Genomic DNA, 24874 nt, shown 5'->3' on the forward strand with positions numbered 1-24874 from the left:
TATATATTTGTTTTAATTAATATTTGATTGACCATATAATTATTGACTTTTAATGAATGTACTTTCGCTCAAGTTTTCTCTACCAAAAAAGAGAATTAATAGCACCATCACTAGCGATGATCCCTAAAAAAAAAACTTAGAAAAACGTTGATATTGTAAATTGTAATATTGTAAATTGTTTTTATAAATTAAAAATGTGGATTAATTATACCCTGAAATGGCTTTTTTCGATATCTACGATCAAAAAATTGTACCATTAGTGCTCTTCAAAAGATCACTGAACTTCATCCCGTTTATTTCCAGTTCCTAATTTAGTTAGAAAATTAGAAAAAAATATAGAAAAGAAAGATTAATATCCATCGAGATCACCTAAAATTGCAATAGTAATAGTCGCGCCTGATTTTTTAAGTTTTATTTAATGAAATTGAAATTTAGTAGCACGATCACTAACGATGATCTCTCCAAACAATCTTTTGTAGAAACAAAATCTTCATACAATTGCAGTGCTTATGAATAAAAGATCTAAACCTAAAATGATATCTAGTGTGATTCCAGTGATCAAGATAATGATCATTAGTGATCTTCAAAAGATCAGACAACTTCAAACGATTTATCAGCAGTTCTTAATTTAGTTAGCATAAAAAGATATTAAGATCGATCGCGATCACCAAAAAATGGCAATAATAATGATCGTGCAGGTGCGAAATATTGATTTTTTATATCACAAAGATAAGAAAATGTGTGAAACATACAAATAGAACACAAATATAGCTTCTTTCCTGTTCTTTTTTAAATATTTTGCATAAATGGTATTACGTTTCGGCGCGCAAACGGTATATCATTGCTCAAAGTCACTTTGCTTCAAGGGCTATGTAGCGCAGGAGCACTTATTATGCATCTATACATTTAATTATGTATGTGTGTGTGCGCTTCATATCTCTTAGTCGCTCGACACCTGGCAATCCACCAAATAAACTGCGGGTTTCGCTGCTTGGGAGCTATTTTGATTTGATAAGATTTGAAAAACAAACGATAGCGCAGAATAGCTGTTTACTGATCATGCATTGCATTTAACTACATACAAACAAAAACAATGCAAGGGCTGATAATTGGCATCGCCACACCTGTTTGTGAATTTTTTACTGTACATATGTTAGATCACTTTGCTATTACACTCGGCTGTAATCGCGTAAGTGGTGTCTGCGTCAATAAAGAAGAAGAAATTTCTGTAAAAAAAAAATAAATAAAAAAATTTTGAAAATATCAGCATAAAATATGCAAAAATATTTCAAAACAAGTTGTTATATTTTTCCACGCGACAACAATATCGGTATTGGCGTCTACAGCAGACACTCTAATGTTCGATTCAGCACGTTTTCATAGCACTTACACTTATTTACATTACTTAATATACATACATTACATATGTATGCACATACATATATGCAATAAAAGCACGTGCTTGCAAATCCACAAAAATTACGAAAACACCTTTTGGGTATTTTCTGTTCGTCAGCAAGTTAGCAGGTAAACCAGAACGTGATCCTCTTTAGATCAGCAACTTTTTAGTTCGACTGACGCAAACACACATATGTACATATGTATGTACAAATGCGTCTGTGTGCTGTAAAAAAGAATATCCGTAAACAGATTTTTGGCGTGTCAACACCCACACACGCTGGCAACGCGAGTTCTTTGCATGCGTTCACGCGATCGATGGCTGAGGTGACACCACTTCCATTGTTTGTGACGTTGTGACGTTTTTGTACTTTTTGCTTGCCAAAAATGTTACAAAATATATACATAAACACATACATACATATGTGTAAATTTTCCTTAAAAATTGTTATTGTTTCTAGATTGATGCATCACTTATTTTTCGGCTTGCAGCAGATGGGTAATTTCCACTGCACGAATATTTGCCAAAAACAAAAATTACCACAAAGCAACAAACATACAATTGTTTTCAGGTATGTGTGTACACACAAAGCGTGAAAATGTCTGGTGTGAATGGCCTTTAATAAATATTTGTTTAGCTTCATGCTTCAGCTTTTTTGTTGTCGCATTGTTATACATTTTCAGCTGCTCTTTTGACATCATTGCACTCAAATGTACATATATACAAACAAACATATTTTTGTAAAATTTATAATCAATTGATATGATTTTGTGCAGTGTCAGAACAAATATTTACTGTTTCGGTTTATATTGAAATGCTCGTTTGCTGCCGGGTACAATTCCACTGTGAACTGGGCGCACCACAAATGACTTCCAAACGATCAGGTGTTTTGACCGAGTGCCTTTGTATTTATGTAAATTTAGTTACATGTGCTGTAAAAATATGAATGTAGAAAGTGAGGTATGTAAATATGTAACAACTTTGTCTAAATGTAGAAAATATTTATTTTGTGATAATTATTTTAGAAACTTATAATTAAGACTTTTTTTTTTAAGATATAAGAAGACTTAGAAGATAAAAAAAACAAGAAAAAACGTTAACTTCAGTTGCACCGAAGCTAAATACCCTTCACAGGTGCATTTCTGTTAGTAATTATGTGTTACGTGTGTATGGAAGCTATATGCTATAGTAATCCGATCTGAAAATTTTTTTCGGAGATTATATTATTACCTTAAGCAGTAATCCAAGTCGAATTTCGTGAAGATACCACGTCAAATGTGAAAGTTTTCCATACATGAACTTGATTCCGATTGYTCAGTTTATATGGCAGCTATATGTTATAGTTAACCGATCTGAATAATTTCTTCCGTTTATTACATTATTTTTATGAAAAATAACTCTTACCAAATTTCGTGAAGATATATCGTCAAATGAGGAAGTTTCTCATGCAAGCATTTGATTCCGATCGTTCAGTTTGTATGGCAGCTATATGTTATAGTTAACCGATCTGAACAATTTTTTCAGAGATTATATTATTGTCTTAGAAAATAATCTATACTAAATTTCGCGAATATATCTTATTAAATGCAAAAGTTTTCCATACCAGAACTAGATTCCGATCGTTCAGTTTTTATGGCAGCTATATGTTATAGTTAACCGGTCTGAACAATTTCTTCGGAGATTATATTGTTGCCATAGAAAATAACTTGTGCCAACTTTAGTGAAGATACATTGTCAAATGTGAAAGTTTYCCATACAAATACTTGATTCCGATCCTTCAGTTTGTATGGCAGCTATATATTATATTGGTACGATAACGGCAGTTCTGACAAATGGGTAGCTTCTTGGAGAGAAAATGGTGTTTGCAAAATTTCAAAACGATATCTTAAAAACTAGTTCGTATATATACAGACAGACGGACAGACGGACAGACAGACAGACAGACAGACATGGCTAAATCGAGTCAGCTCAACATACTGATCATTTATATATATACTTTATAGGGTCTCCGACGCTTTCTTCTGGGTGTGACAAACTTCGTGACAAAATTAATATACCCTGTTCAGGGTATAAAAATATGCTTTAAGTTTGGAGTTAGCTATTTATAACCAAGTTATATCTATTTTATACCTAATATATACCTAATTAAAACCATTTTATACCTAATTTATGCCCAATTTATAACCTTTTGACTTTTAATTTCTTATCAACAATTTTATATATCGCTTTTTAATTATTTTCGCCCTTTTCGACAAGCATTTTACATAAAATCAACTGTTTTAACCGAAATTTGGCGTTAGATGGTGCAAAGTACAAAAGTTTATAATAAATTTGTATGAATATACTATATATAAAAATTAAAATTTATTTGTATTTTAGTAAATTTCTAACAATTCATAAGAAATATTATTTATACTTAATTCACAATTTACAAAGAGCACTCGACTGATTTTCTCCTTCGATCAATTATAAACCCAAAAGCTTGGTTATTCGAAATTCACATAAATGTTGAGGTTATGTGAAAAAATTCGATACACAAAAGTTATAGACCTTTTTATTAGTTACAACATTATCATATAACATTTTTCTATAGAGCTTAAGTTTTGCCGGAGAGACATACGAACCATTTTAACCCTTAAAAATTCAATCAAGTTCCCTTCCTTCTCTTCCTTTATTTGACCTCAAATCGGTCGTAAATTATTTTTCACTTAATGCTTGTTATTTTATCTTTCGTTTTCGATGGGTTTCAATCCGCTAATTTTCTTTATTTTTTTCAGTTCAACAAATGAATAAAATTAAAAAAAAATAATAATTTTAAAGACTAAAAGATCTCATACAAAAATATTCACGGCAATAATTTAATATTTTCAATTAAATAATATATGTACACTTGCGTTATAGGTAGATATGCACGACCACAAAATATTTTTTATACCCTAAATGATCTTACATCAGCGACAAGCCTCTCCCAGCTACAAATTGACTCAATTACCCACACGACGTAATATCCCTGAAAACTTTATTACGTCAGTGACAATAAAAGTAATTGAGTGACACGCTGTGAATCTGCAGTATTCTACGCAGTCAAAATCAAAATAATTCAGAATATGCCGTTATGCAGTTTTCAAGCCATAACAATTTATTTATATTTTTCTACAATTTATTTTCATAAGCAAACTCATGGACAATTTAAAAATAACGCAAATAAAAAGCGTGACTTATCAATTTAGGTGCAAAGTAATCACGTTACACAGTTCGCAAGGGTCACATAACTAGTTCGAGCAGAGTGAAAACAATAAAGCAATTGCGTTCTAATGAGAGTTCTTCAAATACACTTAAGTACATATGGCATAAATATTTCCTTATCAGCAGGCAACTACGAGCTTTTGACAGACAGTCTCAAATAAAAGATTAGTGCCACTAAATTCAACTATTTAAGTGATCATTACGACACACACTTTCCATATATACCTCCATACATATACTTACAAATATGTATGTACATACATACATACATATAGTAGATACATATGTAGTTTTAATTACATGCCAGGCAAGCATGTGCGCCACTCACACGCTTCGTGATCGCGTGTGGTTCACGTGAAGAGCGCGTTGCTGTCGGCCGAAGTGACCCTCAGGCGTGCAAGCTCTTACAGAGGGGTGGGTCCAACAAATATGTGTTGTAAACATACTTACATACATACATATGTTTGCATGTAAACGAATTCGCTGGAAGTTTGTTGTAAGCGCCGAAGCGGTTGAAATGTGGGCCAGCAGCGGCGCTAGAGACGATTACGGCGAGTAGATGGTCGTTTATTAGCACGATCTCTTCACACAGTGGTGAGCTTGTGTGTATTTTCAGCACATGTACAACTTTTTTTTTTTTTTAGATTTGTAGGTGAATAAATTTCAATTTGCGCGCTCGTGTTCAATTTTATTTACAGTTAGCAAATTTATATGATCAGCGATCGCCTTGAGTGCTAAAATTAAGCACAACAATATCGCTTTAGCTTTGTCACTTGACAGACTTATGTTAGAATTCATCAATATGTACATACATATGTATATAAGGCGATAATGGCGCGCTAGCACAATGAGCTTAAGATACACACACCCACACAGTTCTGGATATTTATATTTGCACTGTGCCAGCATTTCTCCACGTGATCGAGCGTTCAATTCGCATTTGGGTTATCAGCCGTTGCCGGCGTTTGGCGTTTGGCGTTTGGCGCTTTGTGTTGGCGTGATATCTCTATTCGCTATTTGCAAGTGTAATTGCTCGTCGAGATTGCAGCTGTTGGAGTGCCTTGTAAAATGTTACGCAATGCAATACACGCCGTACTTTGTATATTATTATTTGTTAGGGTAATTGGTTAGGGTTAATCAATTTAATAATATGACCCATTTATTATCGTTTTGCTTCATGCTGAATAAATTTGTTGCGAAAGCGCATTTATCGCCAATGCTTATTAATAATAATGATAATATAAAGTGGGTGTGTGGTAGGAAAGCCATGTTAAATGGTTGGAGGGAGGCCTTGCCTACTTTGATACTGTTAACAAGTTTTCGAAATAAGAATTCAGACTCAAATCAATCGAAAATTGTAAATAAATATTTACAGAGGCTTATTTCGAAGATAAGCTGGCTGAAAGGCGATAATCAAGAAGTGGGCGAACTTGAGCTCGCAAGTAGGCTCATAGCGCTTTCTGCTCATTAACTTTTGGAATGCAAGTCACGACTACTGAAATTTAAATAACCACGTGATATTTTTAAGTCCTATTTTTAAGAAAGTATTAAACGGTTTGTTGATTGAAAACTCATTGAAACTTTAACAGTAATTTCAAGTAGCGCTCTTGGGTAAGTAACCAATTCTTTAACCAACAGTTGGCTTGCATGGCTTATACCATATGTAAGGCTAATTAAACGCTGTGAGGATATAATTCTTCTTAGATATGAAACGGAAATTAGCGAATAGAATGCTTTGAAAAATGTATATTTTGGATATGAAAATATGTGCAATACTTGCTTTTTTTTGGAAAATTCAAAATCTGTCTCTAAACAATCGTTAAAAAAAGTCAATGCTACAAAATTTTTATTAGAAACATTAGAAACATTAGAAATATATTGCAATTACACATTTTTCTAAAAAAAAACTTTTTCCAAAAATCATTTTTTCTAGAAGAAATATTTTTCCAAACAAAGTTTTACAAATAAAATAACAAGAAAATTTTTTATAAACAAAAATCTTATTCAACAAATATTTTTCCCATAAAAAAAAGAAAAATCCGAAAAAGTTTTTCACAACAAAAACATTTTTCCTTAAAAAAAATTTTAGTTTTAATAAAATAATATTTTTACGAGAGATTTTTGACTATCTTCGCAATGATATTAAAAACCTTTTTTCCAAAGAAATTATTTTTTTCAAATAAATTTTTTTCCAAAAAAAAAACAATATATTTTCTTTTAATTAAAATAATATTTTTCTGAGACTACTCAAAAATTTTGGCCACCGAAGCTTTGAAATTGTGTTATTAGAGACGCCTGCTTTTAGAAGCGATATATGTAATATAGAACTTTGGCTTCGACCAAGTTTTAACACAATTATTTTTGTTACTATCTCCAATATACTTACTATGCGAATTCGATCTCGAAATGTATCTACATATGTATGTATATTTATACTCGCATTATGTTAGGTGAAGTGAGACGTTCGTCAGAGAGCAAAACTCTACATTGACCACGTGGAAGAGAATAGGGAATAGGTTAGGCTATGTTAAGAAGTCGATCTCACTTCTCACTTTGAAGACCGTTTCGTTGTGTACCTAAAGTCCTATATAATTGATCATAAGAACCTCGCTAATTGACAAAGTGCTTTGAATTTCGCCAATGCCAGTTACGGCTATATCTCTTCGTTCGCCGAAGGTAAGACTGCTGAAATGTTGCAACTACAGTCTTTCAAAGGCACCACACCTACCTCCTTACAACTTTGACAATTTGTGTCCGACAAGATTTTTAGCCTTACAGCATACGAAACCGGAAATATGAACTACATATGGTAAGGACAAGTTTCTTAACTTAAAATTCAATAAGTAAATAAGTAAATTAAATTTATACGAGAATATGTAAGAAAGAAAGTTAACAGTTCTGCGAGAGATTCAAAATTTATGAAAAACTCATAAATGTAACCTTTTTGAAAGGAAAGCGATCAATATTCAGCACTTTGAACTCATATGTTAGACTTCAAATTGATGGAAATGTATTAGAATCCTTCGAAAGAGTTATCCTAGGGTATCGTATCGGACGGTACTATCGATATTGAAGAATATTTCAATGGTTCCTTGGATTGTACAACGATTTTAATACAAAAGACTCTAATTTCGGTAGCAAAATCTAAAACTATGATAATTCAACAACAACAGTCAAGAAACTAACTAAATGCTCCACCGCCATCAGTCTTTCAAATCCTCCTTCCCACCTACGAGGTGTAACTATATATCGCTACCTAAGCGACCTCGCAATTCTGGTTATAAAAATGATAAACAGGTCTTATTTAATAAATCCATTTTGCCTGAAATAGCCTTTAGAATTTTCCATTAAAGAGGAGCTGATAATAAAAGAAGTTTAACAGCCTGTTTGAAAAGTAAACATACGAATATCAATAGTGCATACACTCACAAATGGGGCAAACTAGAAATCGTCTACTACAAACAGCATTATTTACCACTTTAAGTAGTTCGAAAACATGTGTACAACTGTTTATACGAATGTGTGGACATATGTATGCCTGCCTTAAGCTTATTAATATTTTCACACGAGATGTTCACATGTTTTCTGAAGTCCACAACTAACGCAGCGCCAGCGCCGCGCGAAGCACGCGAGTCAAAGCGATCATAAAAGCACACGATCGCGCTGCTCGGCTTGACTCGTGAGGCGCTGAATGCTATGCCTCGCTATAAGTAGTTGTGAGATTCCATAGAGTAGCAGGCGGGGTAATTGAAAGTGAGTTTTGTTTGTATGCAGTGAGTGTGTGATTTGAGAGGGAGAAAAGCAGCAAAGTGGGGCGATAAAGGGGGCCTGCGCATTGAACGCAACGCTAATGATCGGTCGACGCAGAATATATTTTGCTAAAAATAAAATTTCAAAAATAAAGAAAACATATACATACATAGTTAATAGGAAGCACTTTCTCAGATTTGGAGAATTTTCTTGTTTGCTTTCATGTGATCCGAGCATTTGAGTGACCAAGCGAACATGGCTGTACGCATAGCATGTGCTGCTGAGCATTTATTTGTTGTTATTTAGCCCTGTTTATTGAGTAACTTAATTAAGTTGTCGTTATCATCAGCACAGTATCGGCGGGTGGGAGGGGAACTGTACTGTGTGCGCTTGGAAAAATACTTGACGTAAATAAATATTTGAAAATCGTGTGCGGCAAGTTGATAATGGTGATCGCATGCTTTTCTTACGCCAGCACGTTCTGGGGGCTATTAGAAGGGGTATTATTGATAGCGCTGTTCAAAGTTCCTCAATAACAGAGTCGGGGCTGTAAAGTAATTAATTGTTTTCAAACAGAAGTAGGTTATGATATAATATGTACATATGTATGTACGGATATGAAGCTGACTTCTAGCTTACATATTAGTTGGATTCTTATGGAAAATTAAACACATATTTTTATAATGTTGTTTAATTTCTTATTCGAACATAAATTTATTTTAAACATAATTGTTTAAAATTTTGAAACAAGTAGCAACGCTGATAATTTTTTAAAATAATTTTTCTTCTTAGTTCGATGGCTATATTAAAAAAATTTAATAATAAAAATTTTTTAAGAATTTTTTTATCAGGTGGCAACACTGCTCAAAAATATTTTTAAATAAATCTTTTTTAATTATAATTTATATTATAAAATAATTTTAATCCTATAATTTTTTTTAAGTATTTGTTTTTTTAATACATAAGTGGCAACACTCATCAAAAATATTTTTAAATAAATGCGTTTTTAACGTCCTCAGTTTGATAATTTCATTAAAATAAAGATCATTTCAAAAATATAAAGAAAATACCAAAAATAATATTTAAAGCTGGTGGCAACGTTCGTGTCTGCAACTTTTAACTGAAACTATTTTTAATATTTTTTGTTGGATACCCTTTCAGTTGTAATTATATCATCTATTACTTTTTTTTAATTCCAATTTTTTAGCAGGTGGCAACGCCTAATGTAATGTTTTTGAGTATGGATCAAGATAGTAGTATCCAAACGCACTAATTATATAACATTAGTGAAATTTACTTTTAAGAAAGTTAGCTTACTTCAAGACATTTAATTCATCTTCTCCTCTTTTCTCTCTTTCATTCCAGTCGGTCATTGCCATCCGAAAGTGGTGCGTGCTGGCAGCCTTCAAATGGCCACCATCTCGACGAATAATCGTTTTTTACACGACGAGCTCGTGCAATGCGCCAAAACGTTGACTAGTAAAATGCCCGGCGATCTGTCGGTCTGCTTCTTTGTCAACTCCGGCTCAGAAGCCAACGACTTGGCTTTGCGTTTGGCGCGCAACTACACCAAACGCCGCGATGTGATCACACTCGATCAGTAAGTTTGCCCAAATTAAACAAAGCAAGTTATAAATGTACTAACTCTATACTCTTTTTTCCCTTTAGCGCCTACCACGGCCACTTGACCGCCGTTATGGAGGTCTCACCGTACAAATTCAACCAACCTGGCGGTGAACCGAAGCCCGACTATGTGCATGTGGCGCACTGCCCCGACGTCTATCGCGGCAAATATGTCGACAAAGAGCATCCTGGCGAAGATATGGCCGAACTCTACTGTGCGCCCATTGTGGAGATATGCAAGAAATTGCAAGCGCAGGGTAAAGGTGTAGCTGCCTTCATCGCCGAGAGTCTACAGAGCTGCGGTGGTCAAATCATACCACCAGCCGGTTACTTCCGTGCGGTGTACGATGCTGTGCATGCCGCCGGCGGTCTCACCATCGCCGATGAGGTGCAAGTCGGTTTCGGACGTGTTGGCACACATTATTGGGCCTTCGAGACGCAAGATGTTGTGCCCGATATTGTAACGGTGGCCAAACCAATGGGGAATGGTCATCCAGTTGGTGCTGTGGTTACCACACCAGAGATAGCGCATGCCTTCTACGCCACCGGTGTGGCTTACTTTAACACGTATGGCGGAAATCCGGTCTCTTGCGCCATTGCTAACGCTGTAATGCGCGTCATCGAAGAGGAGGGTCTGCAGGAGAATGCACGCTGTGTTGGTGATTATTTGCTAAAGAAATGTCTTGAATTCAGCAAGGAATTCGACATCATTGGTGATGTGCGTGGTGTGGGTCTCTTTGTGGGCATTGAGTTGGTGAAAAATCGTGAGACTCGCGAACCGGATACCAAGTCGGCGCATTGGGTTGTCAATCGCATGAAGACGCTGCATAAGGTGCTTGTCTCCTCCGACGGACCCAATGACAATGTGATTAAGCTAAAGCCGCCCATGTGCTTCAATCAGGAGAATGCCGATCAATTCCTGCAAGCTTTCCGCGAATGTTTGGCCATGCTCGTAAAGGAGGGCAACGATGCGCACTTCATGGTCGGTGCTGATGCCGAGCAGAATACGAGCACGATGTACGAGAATCGTCAACGGCTCATCAAGTCGTCATAAGGTTTGACTGGCGGGTTTTTCTTTTGGAGGGAAGTGGGGTAGTCAATTAAGAGCTTTAGTGGAGTGGAGTGTGTTTGTCTTCTGTTATATAGTATAGTTAGTATAGATATTTAGCCAGATCAATATTGGTGCCATTAGTTTAAGTGTAGATTTATGAATATTCAAAATTTTTAAAAAGTTATGTTATATAATTGTAATAATTGGTTATATATATACTATAATAATCTGTAGAGAAGATAAAGTTTAGAAAAGTTATGTTACTTGTCTTATATATAATATAATAGTCTTTAAGCATGTATTAACTATTTAATTAAAGTAAAATATTTATAAAAAAATTAGTTAAGCGTATTTGTGAAAAAATATATATAAAAAGAGTTGAAAAATTTGAAAAATATGTAAGATTTTTATTAAAAAAAAAATATATATATATTTCTACATTAAAAAATATTGCAAATCAAATATTTCAAAAAATACCAAAATTATTCATAATACTCGTACAATTTTCAATAAAAATTGCATTCCAAAAGAAGCTTTGAAAATATTTGCGTTTTACTGTTATTTTATTAATTTTTTTGGATTTTACATTCTCATAACTTGTTTTCCTAAAGACATTTCAGGGACGGGGCATATTTTTCAAAAACACAACAGATAACAATAAAAGAGTTTATAAATTATTTTAAGACAAAATTAAAGCGAAGAACCAGCCAACCAACCAACCAACGTTATGTATAACTAATTATTGAAATTTACTGTTGTTCCTAGCTGAGCGATAAATGTGCTTACAAAAATAACAAATATGTAAGCGTTAGAAAGCTTAACAAGAAAAATGTTTAAATACTACATTTTTTACAAAAATAAATAAAAATAACTACAATAATAACATGCAGGAAAACTATATGGCTTACAATACAATAATTGGGGAATTGCTTGTAGATTCTGTAAGAAAATCTAGAAAAAAATTCTAAAAAAAATAGAAATATTGTGGTACTGCGTTTATCTAGGGAACAAGGTCCGCTGTGGCATCATCATCACCATGTTGAACTCGGATCGTGCCAGCGGTGGCATAAAAAGGTTCTCGCTCCATTTGGACGCTGGGCGTTCGTTGAGATGGCGCCAACCCTTCTGTTTCGGCGGTTGGCTGGAAGAGAAATTACAAAAAAATTTTAATAGAAGATATATTTTTGAAGAATTTTAGTGTACATATTTATATTATATTTGATTACAAAAAGCTCTAGTCTACTGCGTTTTGTACATATCATGTTTTACATTTTGGCGCTCAAATCGCAATGGTATAGAAAGTTTGATCTAATGGAAGTCGTTCTTCGAATAATCTCTGGTTTTCCGCGTTACCTCTGCTGAAGACGTAATACTTCTAGCAACAGTCAATACGTCGAAAGTCTGCTTAATCTTATGTGAGAGAGATTGTAAGATTGATCACTTTGTACGACGCAGTCTAAATCGTCCGTCTTATTAGAGAACAGTTTGAAATATACAAGTATGTGTTCTCTTAGCTTGATCAATATTAAAGTAGCAAAGACGTTCGTCAGATTACCATAGACTCTGTGAAGATGGATGGCCAGAAATATATGAAGCTGTGGAACAATGATTCATGGATAAAAGCGTGACTCTCTTTTAATAGAACGGCTTTAATAAAATATGTTGTCCTGTCCTATCCTTTTTACTCAGTGGTACGGATTTTATTTAATAGAAATTCTTTTTTTCGGCAGAAAATTCAGTAACAGGTTAATTAAGGACAGTGGCCACAACTTTAAGAGCGCTACATCCAATATATAGTGGTCTTAAGCGTCCTGTCAGATCAACAAATGAGCGTCTAGTGGAAAAATTTGCATCCACAGGCACAGTACAAAATGTTCCCTTGCCAGTGAAACAAAGAAGTACCTATAGTGTCGAGAATATTGCTGCCGCTAGCGTATCAATTGAAGAAGACCGAAATCAGGCTCACACACGTCGTTCTCAAGCATTGGGCATCTCTGTGACGTCGTTGTGGCAAATTTTGCGAAAAGATCTTAGCCTACATCCTTACAAGATCAAATTGCCACAAGAACTGATGCCTCTTGACCACCACAATCGTCGTATGTTCGTGAAATGGGCTGAGCAACAACTTGAAAATGAAAATGTTCTAGATTTTCAGCGATAAAACATCTTCAGCTTTGAGGCTCATTTCTGGCTGATAAACAAAATATGCAATATTGGTTAGGCAGCAATTCACATGTACATTACATCTCGAAAAAATTACGGTTCCGTTACGATGAAGACCGGGACGTTACTGTGAATGGATTCGATACACAGCGAGTGTCACAATCGATTTATTGAAAACTAAGTTTGGTGAACGTGTTATCTCACGAAATGGCCAAATCAAGTGGCCGCCTCAGTCATGCGATTTGATGCCGTTAGACTATTTCCAGTGTGACTATGTCAAGTCTATGGTCCATGATAACAACCCAGTGACGATTGATGAACTTCGTACGAAAAACGAATGTGAAATTGCAGCAGTATCGACCGATTTATGCTTGAAACCCGTCGAAAATTGGGTTCAGCGTTTGAACTTTTGCAAGCGTGTCCGTGGTGGTCATGCAAAAGAAATCTAGTTCCACAGAAAATGGCATCGAATGTATTTTCACAGGAATAAATAATTTCATTGATATCCCAAACCATTTTTGTAGCGCTCTTTTTGACAACCCCGTTAATTTAAGTTGCAGATATTTTTAGTTATATTAACTTCATTTAACTTCCAAAACCCTACGCATTTCGAAACTTACCGAAGGTGTAGACAATACGACTTTAAGATTTTTGAAACCCTCATGTGAACTCTGAGATCTTTTAAAAAAGGAATACTATCTAGTTAGGGTCGAACCATAAGCTAAAAGTACCAACAACGTTCTTTATTACGTTCCTTCTAATCAGCTGGTTAGGTACTTTGGCGAAAAGTTAACTTTCAATTTGGACTCACCGCTGCCGCCTCGAGAAGTATCTCCGCACCCGATGGCGAACTGTTCCCGCTTTTGCGCAAAAATCGATAAATCGGCGGAACATATTGTCGCTTCTCGTGCCCTCCATCCGTGCCGAAGTCTCCCTCAAAAGAGGCGGTTGTGCTGCTGATGCCGCTTTGCTGCTGCACACTGCCTGTCGATTTTCCACTGCCGCCGGTGAATGCCGATAGTGGATTCTGGAAATGCAGGTGGATATTGAAATCGCGATGACCCTGAGAGTAGCGACGATAGTACAAGTACCCAAAACCGGCGCACAGTATGGCCAATAGTAAAAGCACCAAAATGACTGTGACCGCGGTATGCGCAGACGATGTGTGCTCCTCGTCTTGTGGACTCCAATTGAGCAGGGCGCTGGACACGATCTCATTCGTATACTCTTTTGCACAGCGTACATGTTCGCTCACAATATTACCGCCACACATGCATTCATAGCCATAATCGGCTTGTACACACAACCCATGACATTTAGCCATATTGCAGGGATTTGTAGCATGCGGTTGACGCGTAGCGCCATCGACAACAACATCCTCGGCGTTCAGTATATTCAAATTGAACGCTTTACAGTCATATACACCGAAGAGTTGGCAATGCACCGCCTCCTTCGAACCGATATTCACGATGTAGGCCTGATTCTCATAGACCGTCAAACCGGATGGATGCATGATGACATTGCCCTTATGAATGATCGTGCGCGGCATATGTTTGCTGCCCGTTTTGTAGTCCAACGCTTGCAAGGTCTTCGTATGCATATCGACAAAGTAGAGCTGACGTTTGTAGGGATCGCAAGCTAAGGCGGTGATGTAGCTAGCACTTTTAAGCAAAAGCGTAACAATTTGCTTGCCATCTAAGTGCGACATTGTGAGCACCGAAGTGGGTGTGCTAAAGGTTTGTGCACGTACAGTCACATAGAAGAGCCGACGACTGAGTGCGTCAACAGTGAGCGCGCGTATGGTTTCGCGTGGATTGACCTGTGCTATGAGTCCGCACATTTTGGCGCTGAATGAGCACACCTTAATGCCGTACTGTGACGAACGCGTGATGGCATACACATTATCTGAGGGATGGTGAGAGAAAAGTGTGAAAGTATTACGCACGCTTAGTCGCTAAGAATTGCATTGCTCACCTGTTACCCAGTCCACCGCAACTTTTGTGGGTGTCGGCACATATAAGCCACCCATAACTACACCTTTCTCCATATCCACTTTGTACAATACATCCTCGACATCGGTGGTGAAGTAAGCTACGCGTTTATCCACATTCAAATCGAAGCCGACGATTTTCGAGTCGTTTACCGCCCAAGCGACGCGCAATGTGATCGGTTGTTCCGTCATGCTACGTACTTCGTTGTACGTAGAGAACATGAGTGATGACTCACTTTCGATGGATTTGCAAGTGGTCTTGTCCGGTCGCAACATAAAGTCCGGATAGCATTTGCAATGGTATGAACCGAGCGTATTCTCACATAGTTGCGCACATGGTTCACCATCTTCGCACTCGTTGATGTCTAAGCAGGTGCGCTGATCCGTATCCAAGCGATAACCGGGATAGCAGGAGCATACTGCACCCATCGGCGTCGGACGACATTTGTGTGAACAAATCGGCCGATTAGATACAGCACTGCAGGCGGTATCGCAAAGTGGTCCTTCATCGGCGCCGGAATCGCAGTCTTCGAAATCATTACAAACACGTGACATTTCCACACATTGTCCATCGCGGCAGTCGAACATGCCCGGTCCACATGCACGTTCATTAATTTTGCTCATCATTGAACCAAAACCGCTGGTAGTATTTTTATAATGTTCACAGTTCAATTCGTCTGAGCCATCCGTGCAGTCTTTATCGCGATCACAACGGAATTCCATACGTATACATTCGTCATTGGATTTACATTGAAACTCGTATATGCTACAAACTACGCCACACTTTGCTTCATCCTCGCCGCGTGGACATTCGGTGGTGCCATTGCAGCGACTGCTTAACTCAAGACAAATACTCGTATCGCTGGGACATTGATACATCGGATGGTTCGGTGTGCCACAGGTTAGATTGCGCTGTTTGCCAGTGACGAAGTCGCAATTCAGTTCATCCGAATAGTCACCACAGTCGTTGTGTCCATCACAAACGAGACGTCGATCGATGCATTGACCCAGCATACATTTGTGCATATCGACCGGGCATTCCTTTAGGCCTAAAAGATAAGGGAATATGGTACAATCATGGATAAAAGATAGAATTCCAATTCTGAAATAGAATGGTCTCATGCATCGAGAAAACTCGATATTAAATGAGTGTGGAGTTCGATTCGCCTACATAAGGACGAGTTGGACTTTTAAAATTGCGTTTCGCTTATGGGACAATCCGACTTGACACAGATCATATTCAATGATTATAATAAACATACACACGATATTTTTACTTACCGCATTTTTCGTGTTCATCCGACGCATCCGTGCAATCCAGTTTTCCATCACATTCCCAGCTCTGTGCAATGCAAGTGCCCGAGTTGCACTGGAACATATTCGCCGGACATCCTGGTAGATCGCCCGTTGTTTGTGTGGGATTCGATTTACAGTTCAGCTCATCCGAACGATCGCCGCAATCATCGAACCCATCGCACATAACGCTCTGATCCACACAATTGCCATTGTCGCAGGCATGCTGATATTCATGGCAAAGTTTATCCTTATCTAAAGAGGGGAGAAAGCGCAAATTTCATTACTGGTTATCTGCTGACTGCACATTTTTCAAGGCTACTAACCGAATTTCTCGCAATGCGTTTCGTCCGAACCATCACGACAGTTTTTAGAACCGTCACAACGACTTTTCATACTAATGCACTGTGTACCATCGTGACAAGCGAAATCGCCAACAGAACAAACCACTTTGCGATATTTAGTGCTGCCTGCATCGCAGCCCAGCTCATCAGAGCCATCCGGACAGTCCTTGCGTCCATTACAACGTCGCGACTGTGTTAAACACTCGCCTGAGTGACAACGGAATTCACAGTCCAGCGCCTCGATGCAGCTGGTGTTGGTCATATCGCGGAAAACCAAACCCGCAGGGCAGAGACATGCGCTGACAAACTTTGTAACGGTCACACAAACATGCGAACACCCGCCATTATTATGCTGACAGGGATGATCTAGCGTAGAGGCCGGTCGACTAGCCAAAAGCGGTATGCGCGAGGGCAATACATGTGTAAAGGCCGGCTGAGTTACTTTGATTTCGATGCGCTTTAGTGTACCCATTTTGTTTTTGGACGTCCAATGTATTGCCGATGAACGTAGCTCGGTCCAAAAGAGGTCATCTTCGACTAGAGCCAGTGAATAGGGACGTTTGAGCAGTGTACGAAATGTGATGTCATGCAGACTGCGGTAATCCGTATAGGAGATGCGACCCAACTCACTATCGGACCAGTAAAGCCTTTTCGTTTCGACGTCTGTGGTAAACCTGAAATCATCATCGCCTAGCTCATCCTCAAATGCGTGGGTATGTGGACCGCGACCGTCCAGCGGCAGTTGATCGATGTGTACATACCTACGCGTACGTAATGCGACAAACATGACGCTGGAGGAGAAGAGAGATTATTTATATTATATGTACGTCGTTTTTTGAAGTTAAATTGGGCTGAGCATATAGTTGTAAAGATTTGAAAGTTCATTAATATGGTTAGTTCTCATCATACTTTGTCTCTTCATTCCATTATCAATACCCTTGAAGAACTCACCCCTCTTCTGGTATCACCGCCAGCGCAATTGGCACTTGCATGCCGGCGAAGAAGCTAACAATTGCGCGTTGATGCGTCTGCAGAGAGTAGACTTCCACCACATGACGTTCAGCATCGGCCCAGTATACATTGTGCGACAAGTGATCTGCGGGTGGAAAGGTATACCAATAAGGCTCTAAGACTCCCTTAAACTCTACAGACACTCACCAAAATCAATGGATGTTATATTGCCGATGTTCTCTTTTATCAGCACTGATATGGCGTTTGTCAACAAATCGATTTGATAGATGGTGCGATGCACATTATCTGCGATAATAATCTTCTCTTCGATATTATTGTAGGCCATCTCGCTGATATACAATGGTAGCTGATGTGTTTGCAGTATAGTATGGCGTCCGAATCTCGTATGCTCCATCTCGAGCAAAGAATTCATCACACCAATGAAGAGACGTTGTTTCCTATGTATTTTCACGCAACGCGAACGATCGGCGCCCAACTGCATGCCATCGGGACAGGCGCACGTTGCGCTTTCGTTTTCAGCGAGCAAACACAGATGAGAGCAATGTAGACGCATGCATGCATGATCGGTCTTCGGCTGTTTGGCGCTGTGGTATATGTGCACCGCATAGATGGTACGATCCTTGGCGACCACTTGATGTCCTTTGCCGGTAAATTTATTGCACTTATGCACACTCTTCGTACCCCAATCCGACCAATAGATGTTGTCTTCAAAGACTGCTAAACCATAAGGATGCTTCATTATATTGTCGAGTATGCGACGTCGATCGGTGCCATCGGATCGCGTACTCTCTATGGTCGTTAACTTAGCATCCACCCAGTAGATACGATTATTATGCATATCTAAGGCGATGCCGTTGGGCCAGTGTATGTTTTCGGTGACTAGTGGCAGTGAATTGCTGCCATCCATCGATGCGCGCGCTATCATCGGCTTCAGACCCCAATCAGTCCAGAACATTTGACCACGTTGCGGCCAGAGCGCTATGCCGCGCGGTTGATGTACATCGACGGTGACGAGCGCCGCGCAATAGAGTCCATCATTGGTACAGACCGCAATGTGACGCATCGTATTGTCCGAAAAGTAGATATTGTCTGTGGAACATAGAGGGCGTGGTTTAGACAGATAAATTGGGAAGAAGCAACCGTGTTGTGGAACTAGATACACAAACTCTTTCAGCTTTAAAAAAGAAGGTTCTAGAAAATAGTTGACTTTTTCCGTAAAGAAAGACTACGGAAAAAGCTTAGTGCTGCTGCTCATGCTAGGAGGTGGGGTGCACTATTTACTGGGTACTATTATTCTGGTCTTGTAGATAGACAACTGAGAGGTTAGTAATTATGGTTTAGAGGTTAGTAACCTGGTGAAGTGGGTATCTAACCACGGTACTATAAAAAGTCTATGGAGGTTTCCAGAGTTTCGGAAAAAACTAACTGTTGAGTTGGCAACGCTTTTAGAAAACCAAGAATACTCGAGTATTTGACATCCAATATTTTATCTACTTTTCTCACCTGTCAGCCAATCGACCGCTAAGTCTTCTGGCGCATCCAAGCCTGCAGTGAGTAGAATCTCTTGATTGGTCCCATCGGCGTTCGCCTTCACAATACTCTCCGCCTCATTCTGTATATTCGTCCAGTAGATGCTCTGTCCATCAAAGGATACACCGATCACTTTGGTCAAATTCTTGGCCACCGCATATACGAATTTATCGCGTAAATGCACACCCATTATGGCCATTTGTGTGGTATAGAGCAGTAACGGGTCGCCACCGTAAGCCTCACAGGTGTGATTATCCGCCTTCAGCACATAACCTACATCACAGGTGCAACGATAAGAGCCGCGCGTATTCTGACAACCCTGCGAGCACAAGCCATAGATCTCCAGACATTCATCGATATCGCGACAGGCATTCTCCAGCATTGACATGCGATAACCCTTAGGACAAATGCACTGGGCACCCTGTTCTGGTAGCATTTTACAGATCGCTGCTGGCGGGCAAGTTTTCGTGCTGCAATTGTTGCTGGTGGCTGAGCAAAGTGGCGACTCATCGCTGCCGTCCGCGCAGTCCGCCTTGCTATTGCAGGCTGCATCGATGGTCAAGCAGCTTGAGTTGTCATGGCACAGGAAGCTGCCTTGCTCCAAAGTGCAATTCATACCTAGATTAGAGGATGTTTACCAACCATGCACCAACTATATGAGAATAAGAAAAGTTGTGTGTTACCGCATTTGCGTTCATCACTGCCATCACCGCAATCGTCGACACCATCGCAGATCCATTTCTTGCTTTCCAAACATTTCTTATTGTCACAAAAGAAGCCTTCACAACTTTTTCTGGCGCGCTCACAGCCATCCTCCTCATCGGAACGATCGTGACAGTCGCTCTTGCCGTCGCACATAAAATCCAACGGTATGCAAGTTTTGTCCGTGCCACATGTGTATTCATAGGCGCTGCAGTTCCGTTTCGTATACCAACCGCCTGTGCCGATATCACCGCTCTTCCACATACTCTTGCCACCGCCGCTACTCCAGAAGGTGGACGTGCTAACGCATTCCAATTCATCTTCGCCGCCGGGACAATTCTCGATGCCGTTACAAATCAGTTCCGACGACAAGCAGGGTCCATTGGGTTTGGCGCACTGAAACCAATCCGGTTTGCGGCACATCTTCCTTTCTATAAAGAGAGTAGAAAGGGTAGAGATCGGAAGATGGGGAAACATATTAGTCTTTATAAATTTAAAATGGTTGCTATTAGTTTAGTCTAGAGCTTACCGCAGTTCGTTTCGTCCGAGTTGTCCGGACAATCATGACGTCCATCACACATCTTCTCCTGTAAGATGCAACTTCCGTCGCGGCACTCGAAGTGATCGGCGTCGCAGTGTTGGAAGGCTGAGACACGCGCGAAAAATGGCGGCATGAATATTAATATGACGACAACAACAATGACAGCGCAGTTGGGCGCTGCGGCGCTTGCTTGTAGCTTCTTGCGCACATTTTGTAACGGTAAATGGAAGGCTTTTGCCCTAAAGTATGGAAAAATAAAGTGTGAAAGGTAATTAAAAATGGTACGAGGAAGGTGATTTGAAGGGGAGAAGGTGAAAATAAGTAGCTTATAAAGGCAGAATGGTGTTAGAAGACGAAAGAGAAGATGAAAGAGAAGTAGGCGAGCGAGCTCACATGGAAAAGTTCTAGTCTTGATGTGAAAGTGAGGTTAGTTAAAGAGTTATTAGATTATTTTAATTTCAATAATTTTGATTTATTTTAAAAAAAGTTTTAGGTTTTTTTTTGTTCTTTTTAACGAAAATTTATTTTACTTAAAATTTATTTTGTTTTTGTATTTAATAAAATTTATTGAATACTTACATTGATTGCCTTGAAAACGGTCGATTTCAACACGCAGCTTTAGCAAGCCGCGAACTAATACACCTTACTTCTATTTTAATTAATTATTTTTTAATATTTAAATTTTATTTTCAAACACTTTTATATTTTATTCAAATTTAATTTTTCACAAAAAATAATTTTTGTTTAATTTTTGTACAAATTTTTAACACTGCAAATTACACAAATTTTACACTTAACACGTTTTTTTCGGATCGACACAATTATTGCCGCGCATTAGCGCGTTAAAGCCGAAATTGACTGAAGATCATTGATCGACTGATCGTCGACAAAGTGCCGCTGACTGGCATACCAAGGCATTAGCGCGAAAGTCTACATAAGTACCGTTATTTATGAGTTTTGTTAAATAGTTTGGTGTAGAGATTTACTTTTGTGATTTTTTTTATTTGGCTATAAGGTAATAATAATATTAAAAAATTATTTTTAAAAATACAAACTTTTACAGTCATAGACCATATTACTTATTTTAATAATATTTTAATTTTTTAAATTTATTATTAAAAATTTTTGAATTTTTACTTAAAATGTATAAACAAATACAATAAAAAGAAGAATAACGGCAATAGAACTAAATTTTTATAATATTAACTACTTTAACGGAAGTACACAGCGCCACCTGTTGTTTATTAGTTATGGTTGCAATGTTGACTTAAGATATGAGAATATACAGGGTCATATAGCGGTTAATAGGTAAAACATTATTTCATTTTATACAAAGACGAGTAACGAAAGGGTAAGATCGTCTGTCTATATTATAAGTTCGGATATACTGGGAGACAGTGGTTGTATTGACCTGATTTTTGCTATTTTTGGCTATTAATAGAAAAAGATGCTTTCTGAGTTTCTTTGATGTACTTCATTTACCATCACCAATATACATATAAGGAGTTAGGTTTGATTAGGTTAATCAAGAGGCCAATGAGCCACACTTAGCCCAGGTTTGGTCTTTTGCGATACCATATGGAGTTCAGTTACTAGGTTCATGAAGAGTAGTCAACTTTATGATGCCTGCAACTCTGTGGCCTCACTACCGATACCTCCTCCTGTGTATCATACAGGTAGGGAACCCGGAGGTTTACAACGTAGTCTTGCCATTGTTTTCCTGGTGCCTTGCTCTAGATATTTCCTGCAGTCTTCTCGTTCTGTCAGCCTCATACTGTAGGCGTGTGTCCAGTGACTATTTAGTATTCCGTTCATGTTCCACAGTCTCTTCATTCGTGTGTCAATAGGATTTTTGTGTACTTTCGACCTACCGTTTTGCACTTGACTTTTGCAGTTTTGAACACAGTTAGCTCGTTCCATCGGGTTTTGATTTTTTTTTATATACACTGAAAAGGGTGTATTAAGTTTATCACGAAGTTTGTAACACTCAGAAGGAAGGGCCGGATACCCTATCAATTGTATACATATATAAATGATCAGTATGTCGAGCTGAGTCGATTTAGCCATATCCGTCTGTGGTATATATACGAACTAGTCCCTCAGTTTTTAAGATATCGTTTTAAAATTTTGCATTTTCTCTTCAAGAAGCTGTTCATTTGTCAGAACTGCCGATATAGGACCACTATAACATATAGCTGCCATACAAATTGATCGTTCGGAATTAAATTCTTGTATGGAAAACTTTTGCATTTGATAAGATATATTCACGAAATTTGGTATAGATTATTTTCTAAGCCAAAAATGTTATTTCCGAAGAAATTGTTCAGATCGGATTACTGTAGCATATAGCTGCCATACGAACTGAACAATCGCAAGGGCTTGTATGGAAAACTTTCGCATTTGTCGTGGTATCTTCACGAAATTTGGCATCGATTACTGCTTAACATAACAGTATCTCCAAAAAAATATTCAGAACGAATTAATATAGCATATAACTTCCATACAAACTGAACACGTAGTTACCAACAGAAATGCACCTGTGAAGGGTATTTAGCTTAGCTGCAACCGAAGTTAACGTTTCTTTCTTGTTTATATCTGAAGATGTGAGCTCTCAATTGTTTAAGTCTCTACCTCACAAACGCATCACAATTTAGAAGGTACAGTCGTTTTTTTTCATATAACTTCTGTAGCTGGGTCCGGTAAGATTTTCAACCTTATAAACAACTCCATAAACGCCAATAGAGCAATGGTCTGTTAGCACTCCAACAACTAGGGAATGGTTCGCCTTACTAAGAACAAAGATCTCATTGGATTTAATGATCGGTATTGAGTCAAAAGGATTTTGCGACAGTAGATGAACCATTTGGTGGCCCAGCGGTGAAAAAGCGCCCGCGAAGTCCATATATTCAGTAGTAGAACCCATGAGGAAGGGAAGCACAAACTCGTTCCTATTCTGCTCACAGCAGGGCTATAGGGCCAGCTTTATTTTCTTCGCAGACACGGCTCTTTCTAATGTTATTGATGAAACTTTTATTTATTTCCATGAGTTCATATACAGAGCAGGATTCTGCCAAAGCCACTGGAATTTTGAATTTGTTAATCATTGCAAAAGTCCTGTCTGTAAAAAAAAAAAAAGGATTAGAAGCTGATTTGCATGGGTCTAGTAGGTTAGATAATATTACAAGTCCATTTGAAATTAGTGCATGACGTCAAAAGATTCTCAAACGTTTGCATGTGACGTCAAATGGTCTTATCTTGGCTGCTTTGAACTCAGATCACTATAAATCTCGAGCACGTGCGATCAAGCCAACGAACGCAATTTTCAATAATTTTATTAAATCTACAATCTCTGTCTGTTTATCTGTTTGGCTTGATTCAATGGAAAAAAATGTTTTCGCACTAATGTGCAATTTAATTCCAAGGCGCATTGTAACAATGAAATTAGCCAAATAAGCATTCGACCGCAGCTTCCTTATTGCCTGACGAGTTATTTAGTACACGAAATGCAATCATTTTGGCTTTTATTGCCCGCTTTTAATCAAAGAGCGATAATAGCGCGATTCAAAGTGTGTTGTTTGAAAAATGCTTGTTGCCTTATTTGTCGTTAGTATTTTATTAAGTGATGTTATTAATTTATTTTAATTTTAATTTTGATTTAATTTGGTTTTGATACATTTTTGAAGATTCTGCGTGTTAAAGTAGTTCTCACATACTTTCGCCTCTTTGGCTTTAAAATCATATGTTTTAAGACGCTTTCTATGGGCATTGCTTGTATTCCCTTTGTCGCAAGTTTTCATAAAAAAAATATTAATAAGACAACGTTCTTCGAGAACTACAATAGGATTAATGAATCGGCGAGATTATTCCCCTTTACTTCCGGTTGTATTCAATTCAAGAAAGAACCTCGAAGTTATGTTAACTCCGTATCGCTTTTCTTAAAGTAAGATCGCATTGCTAGACACTTCTTGAAGATTATTCGTAGAAATCTTATTGTTCAGTTGCTCTCTCCCACCTGGTCCGGATATTAGCAATTTATGCGCGATAGGGCTTGTCTGTCCTAAGAGGCGACTAAAATCCACGAAAATGGACTGTGTCTTTGTAAGTGCTAGTTTTATCAGAAAATAGTGCTTAACATTCACCATTTACGGAAAAATAATGTAAACAAGTAAGGAAGGCCTAAGTTCGGGTGTCACCGAACATTTTATACTCTCGCATGATAAAGTGATAATCGAGATTTCAGGCGTGGTTGTGAACCGATTTCACCCATATT

General features: G+C 38.0%; 2 protein-coding genes across 3 annotated transcripts in view; one reads left to right on the forward strand and one right to left on the reverse strand.

The window, feature by feature from the left end:
- Positions 1-11283, forward strand: part of LOC108974251 (alanine--glyoxylate aminotransferase 2-like) — a gene marked incomplete in the record, with an annotated part of 15023 nt that extends 3740 nt beyond the window's left edge. The window contains 2 exon segments of the mRNA XM_018941968.1: positions 9761-9995; positions 10064-11283. Coding sequence (XP_018797513.1) covers positions 9761-9995; positions 10064-11072 — 1244 coding nt within the window.
- A 328-nt stretch (positions 11284-11611) lies between these two features.
- Positions 11612-21325, reverse strand: LOC108974237 (putative vitellogenin receptor). 2 transcript variants are annotated; one of them, XM_018941948.1, is made up of 12 exons: positions 21184-21325; positions 20593-20843; positions 20045-20494; positions 19335-19979; positions 18018-18920; positions 17811-17955; positions 16842-17650; positions 16504-16770; positions 15207-16271; positions 14324-15137; positions 14044-14259; positions 11612-12210 (listed from the first exon to the last, which is right to left on the reverse strand). In XM_018941948.1, coding segments are annotated over exons 1-12 (5712 nt in total). In that variant the 5' UTR covers positions 21186-21325; the 3' UTR covers positions 11612-12065. The 2 variants fall into 2 exon arrangements, with proteins under 2 accessions (XP_018797493.1, XP_018797492.1); XM_018941947.1 differs by having other exon boundaries at positions 14044-15137.
- Between the last annotated feature and the right edge of the window lie 3549 nt (positions 21326-24874).

Source organism: Bactrocera latifrons, unplaced genomic scaffold, assembly GCF_001853355.1.
Source record: "Bactrocera latifrons isolate USDA-ARS-PBARC rearing strain unplaced genomic scaffold, ASM185335v1 scaffold_54, whole genome shotgun sequence".
In the NCBI taxonomy this organism is placed as follows: Eukaryota; Metazoa; Arthropoda; class Insecta; order Diptera; family Tephritidae; genus Bactrocera; species Bactrocera latifrons.

Coding starts and splice junctions, on each gene's coding strand:
- LOC108974237 (XM_018941947.1), bottom strand. Junction 19,980..20,044: donor CAGTGATGAACGCAAATGCG/GTAACACACAAC, acceptor CCTCTAATCTAG/GTATGAATTGCACTTTGGAG. Junction 17,956..18,017: donor TATAACATCCATTGATTTTG/GTGAGTGTCTGT, acceptor TTCCACCCGCAG/ATCACTTGTCGCACAATGTA.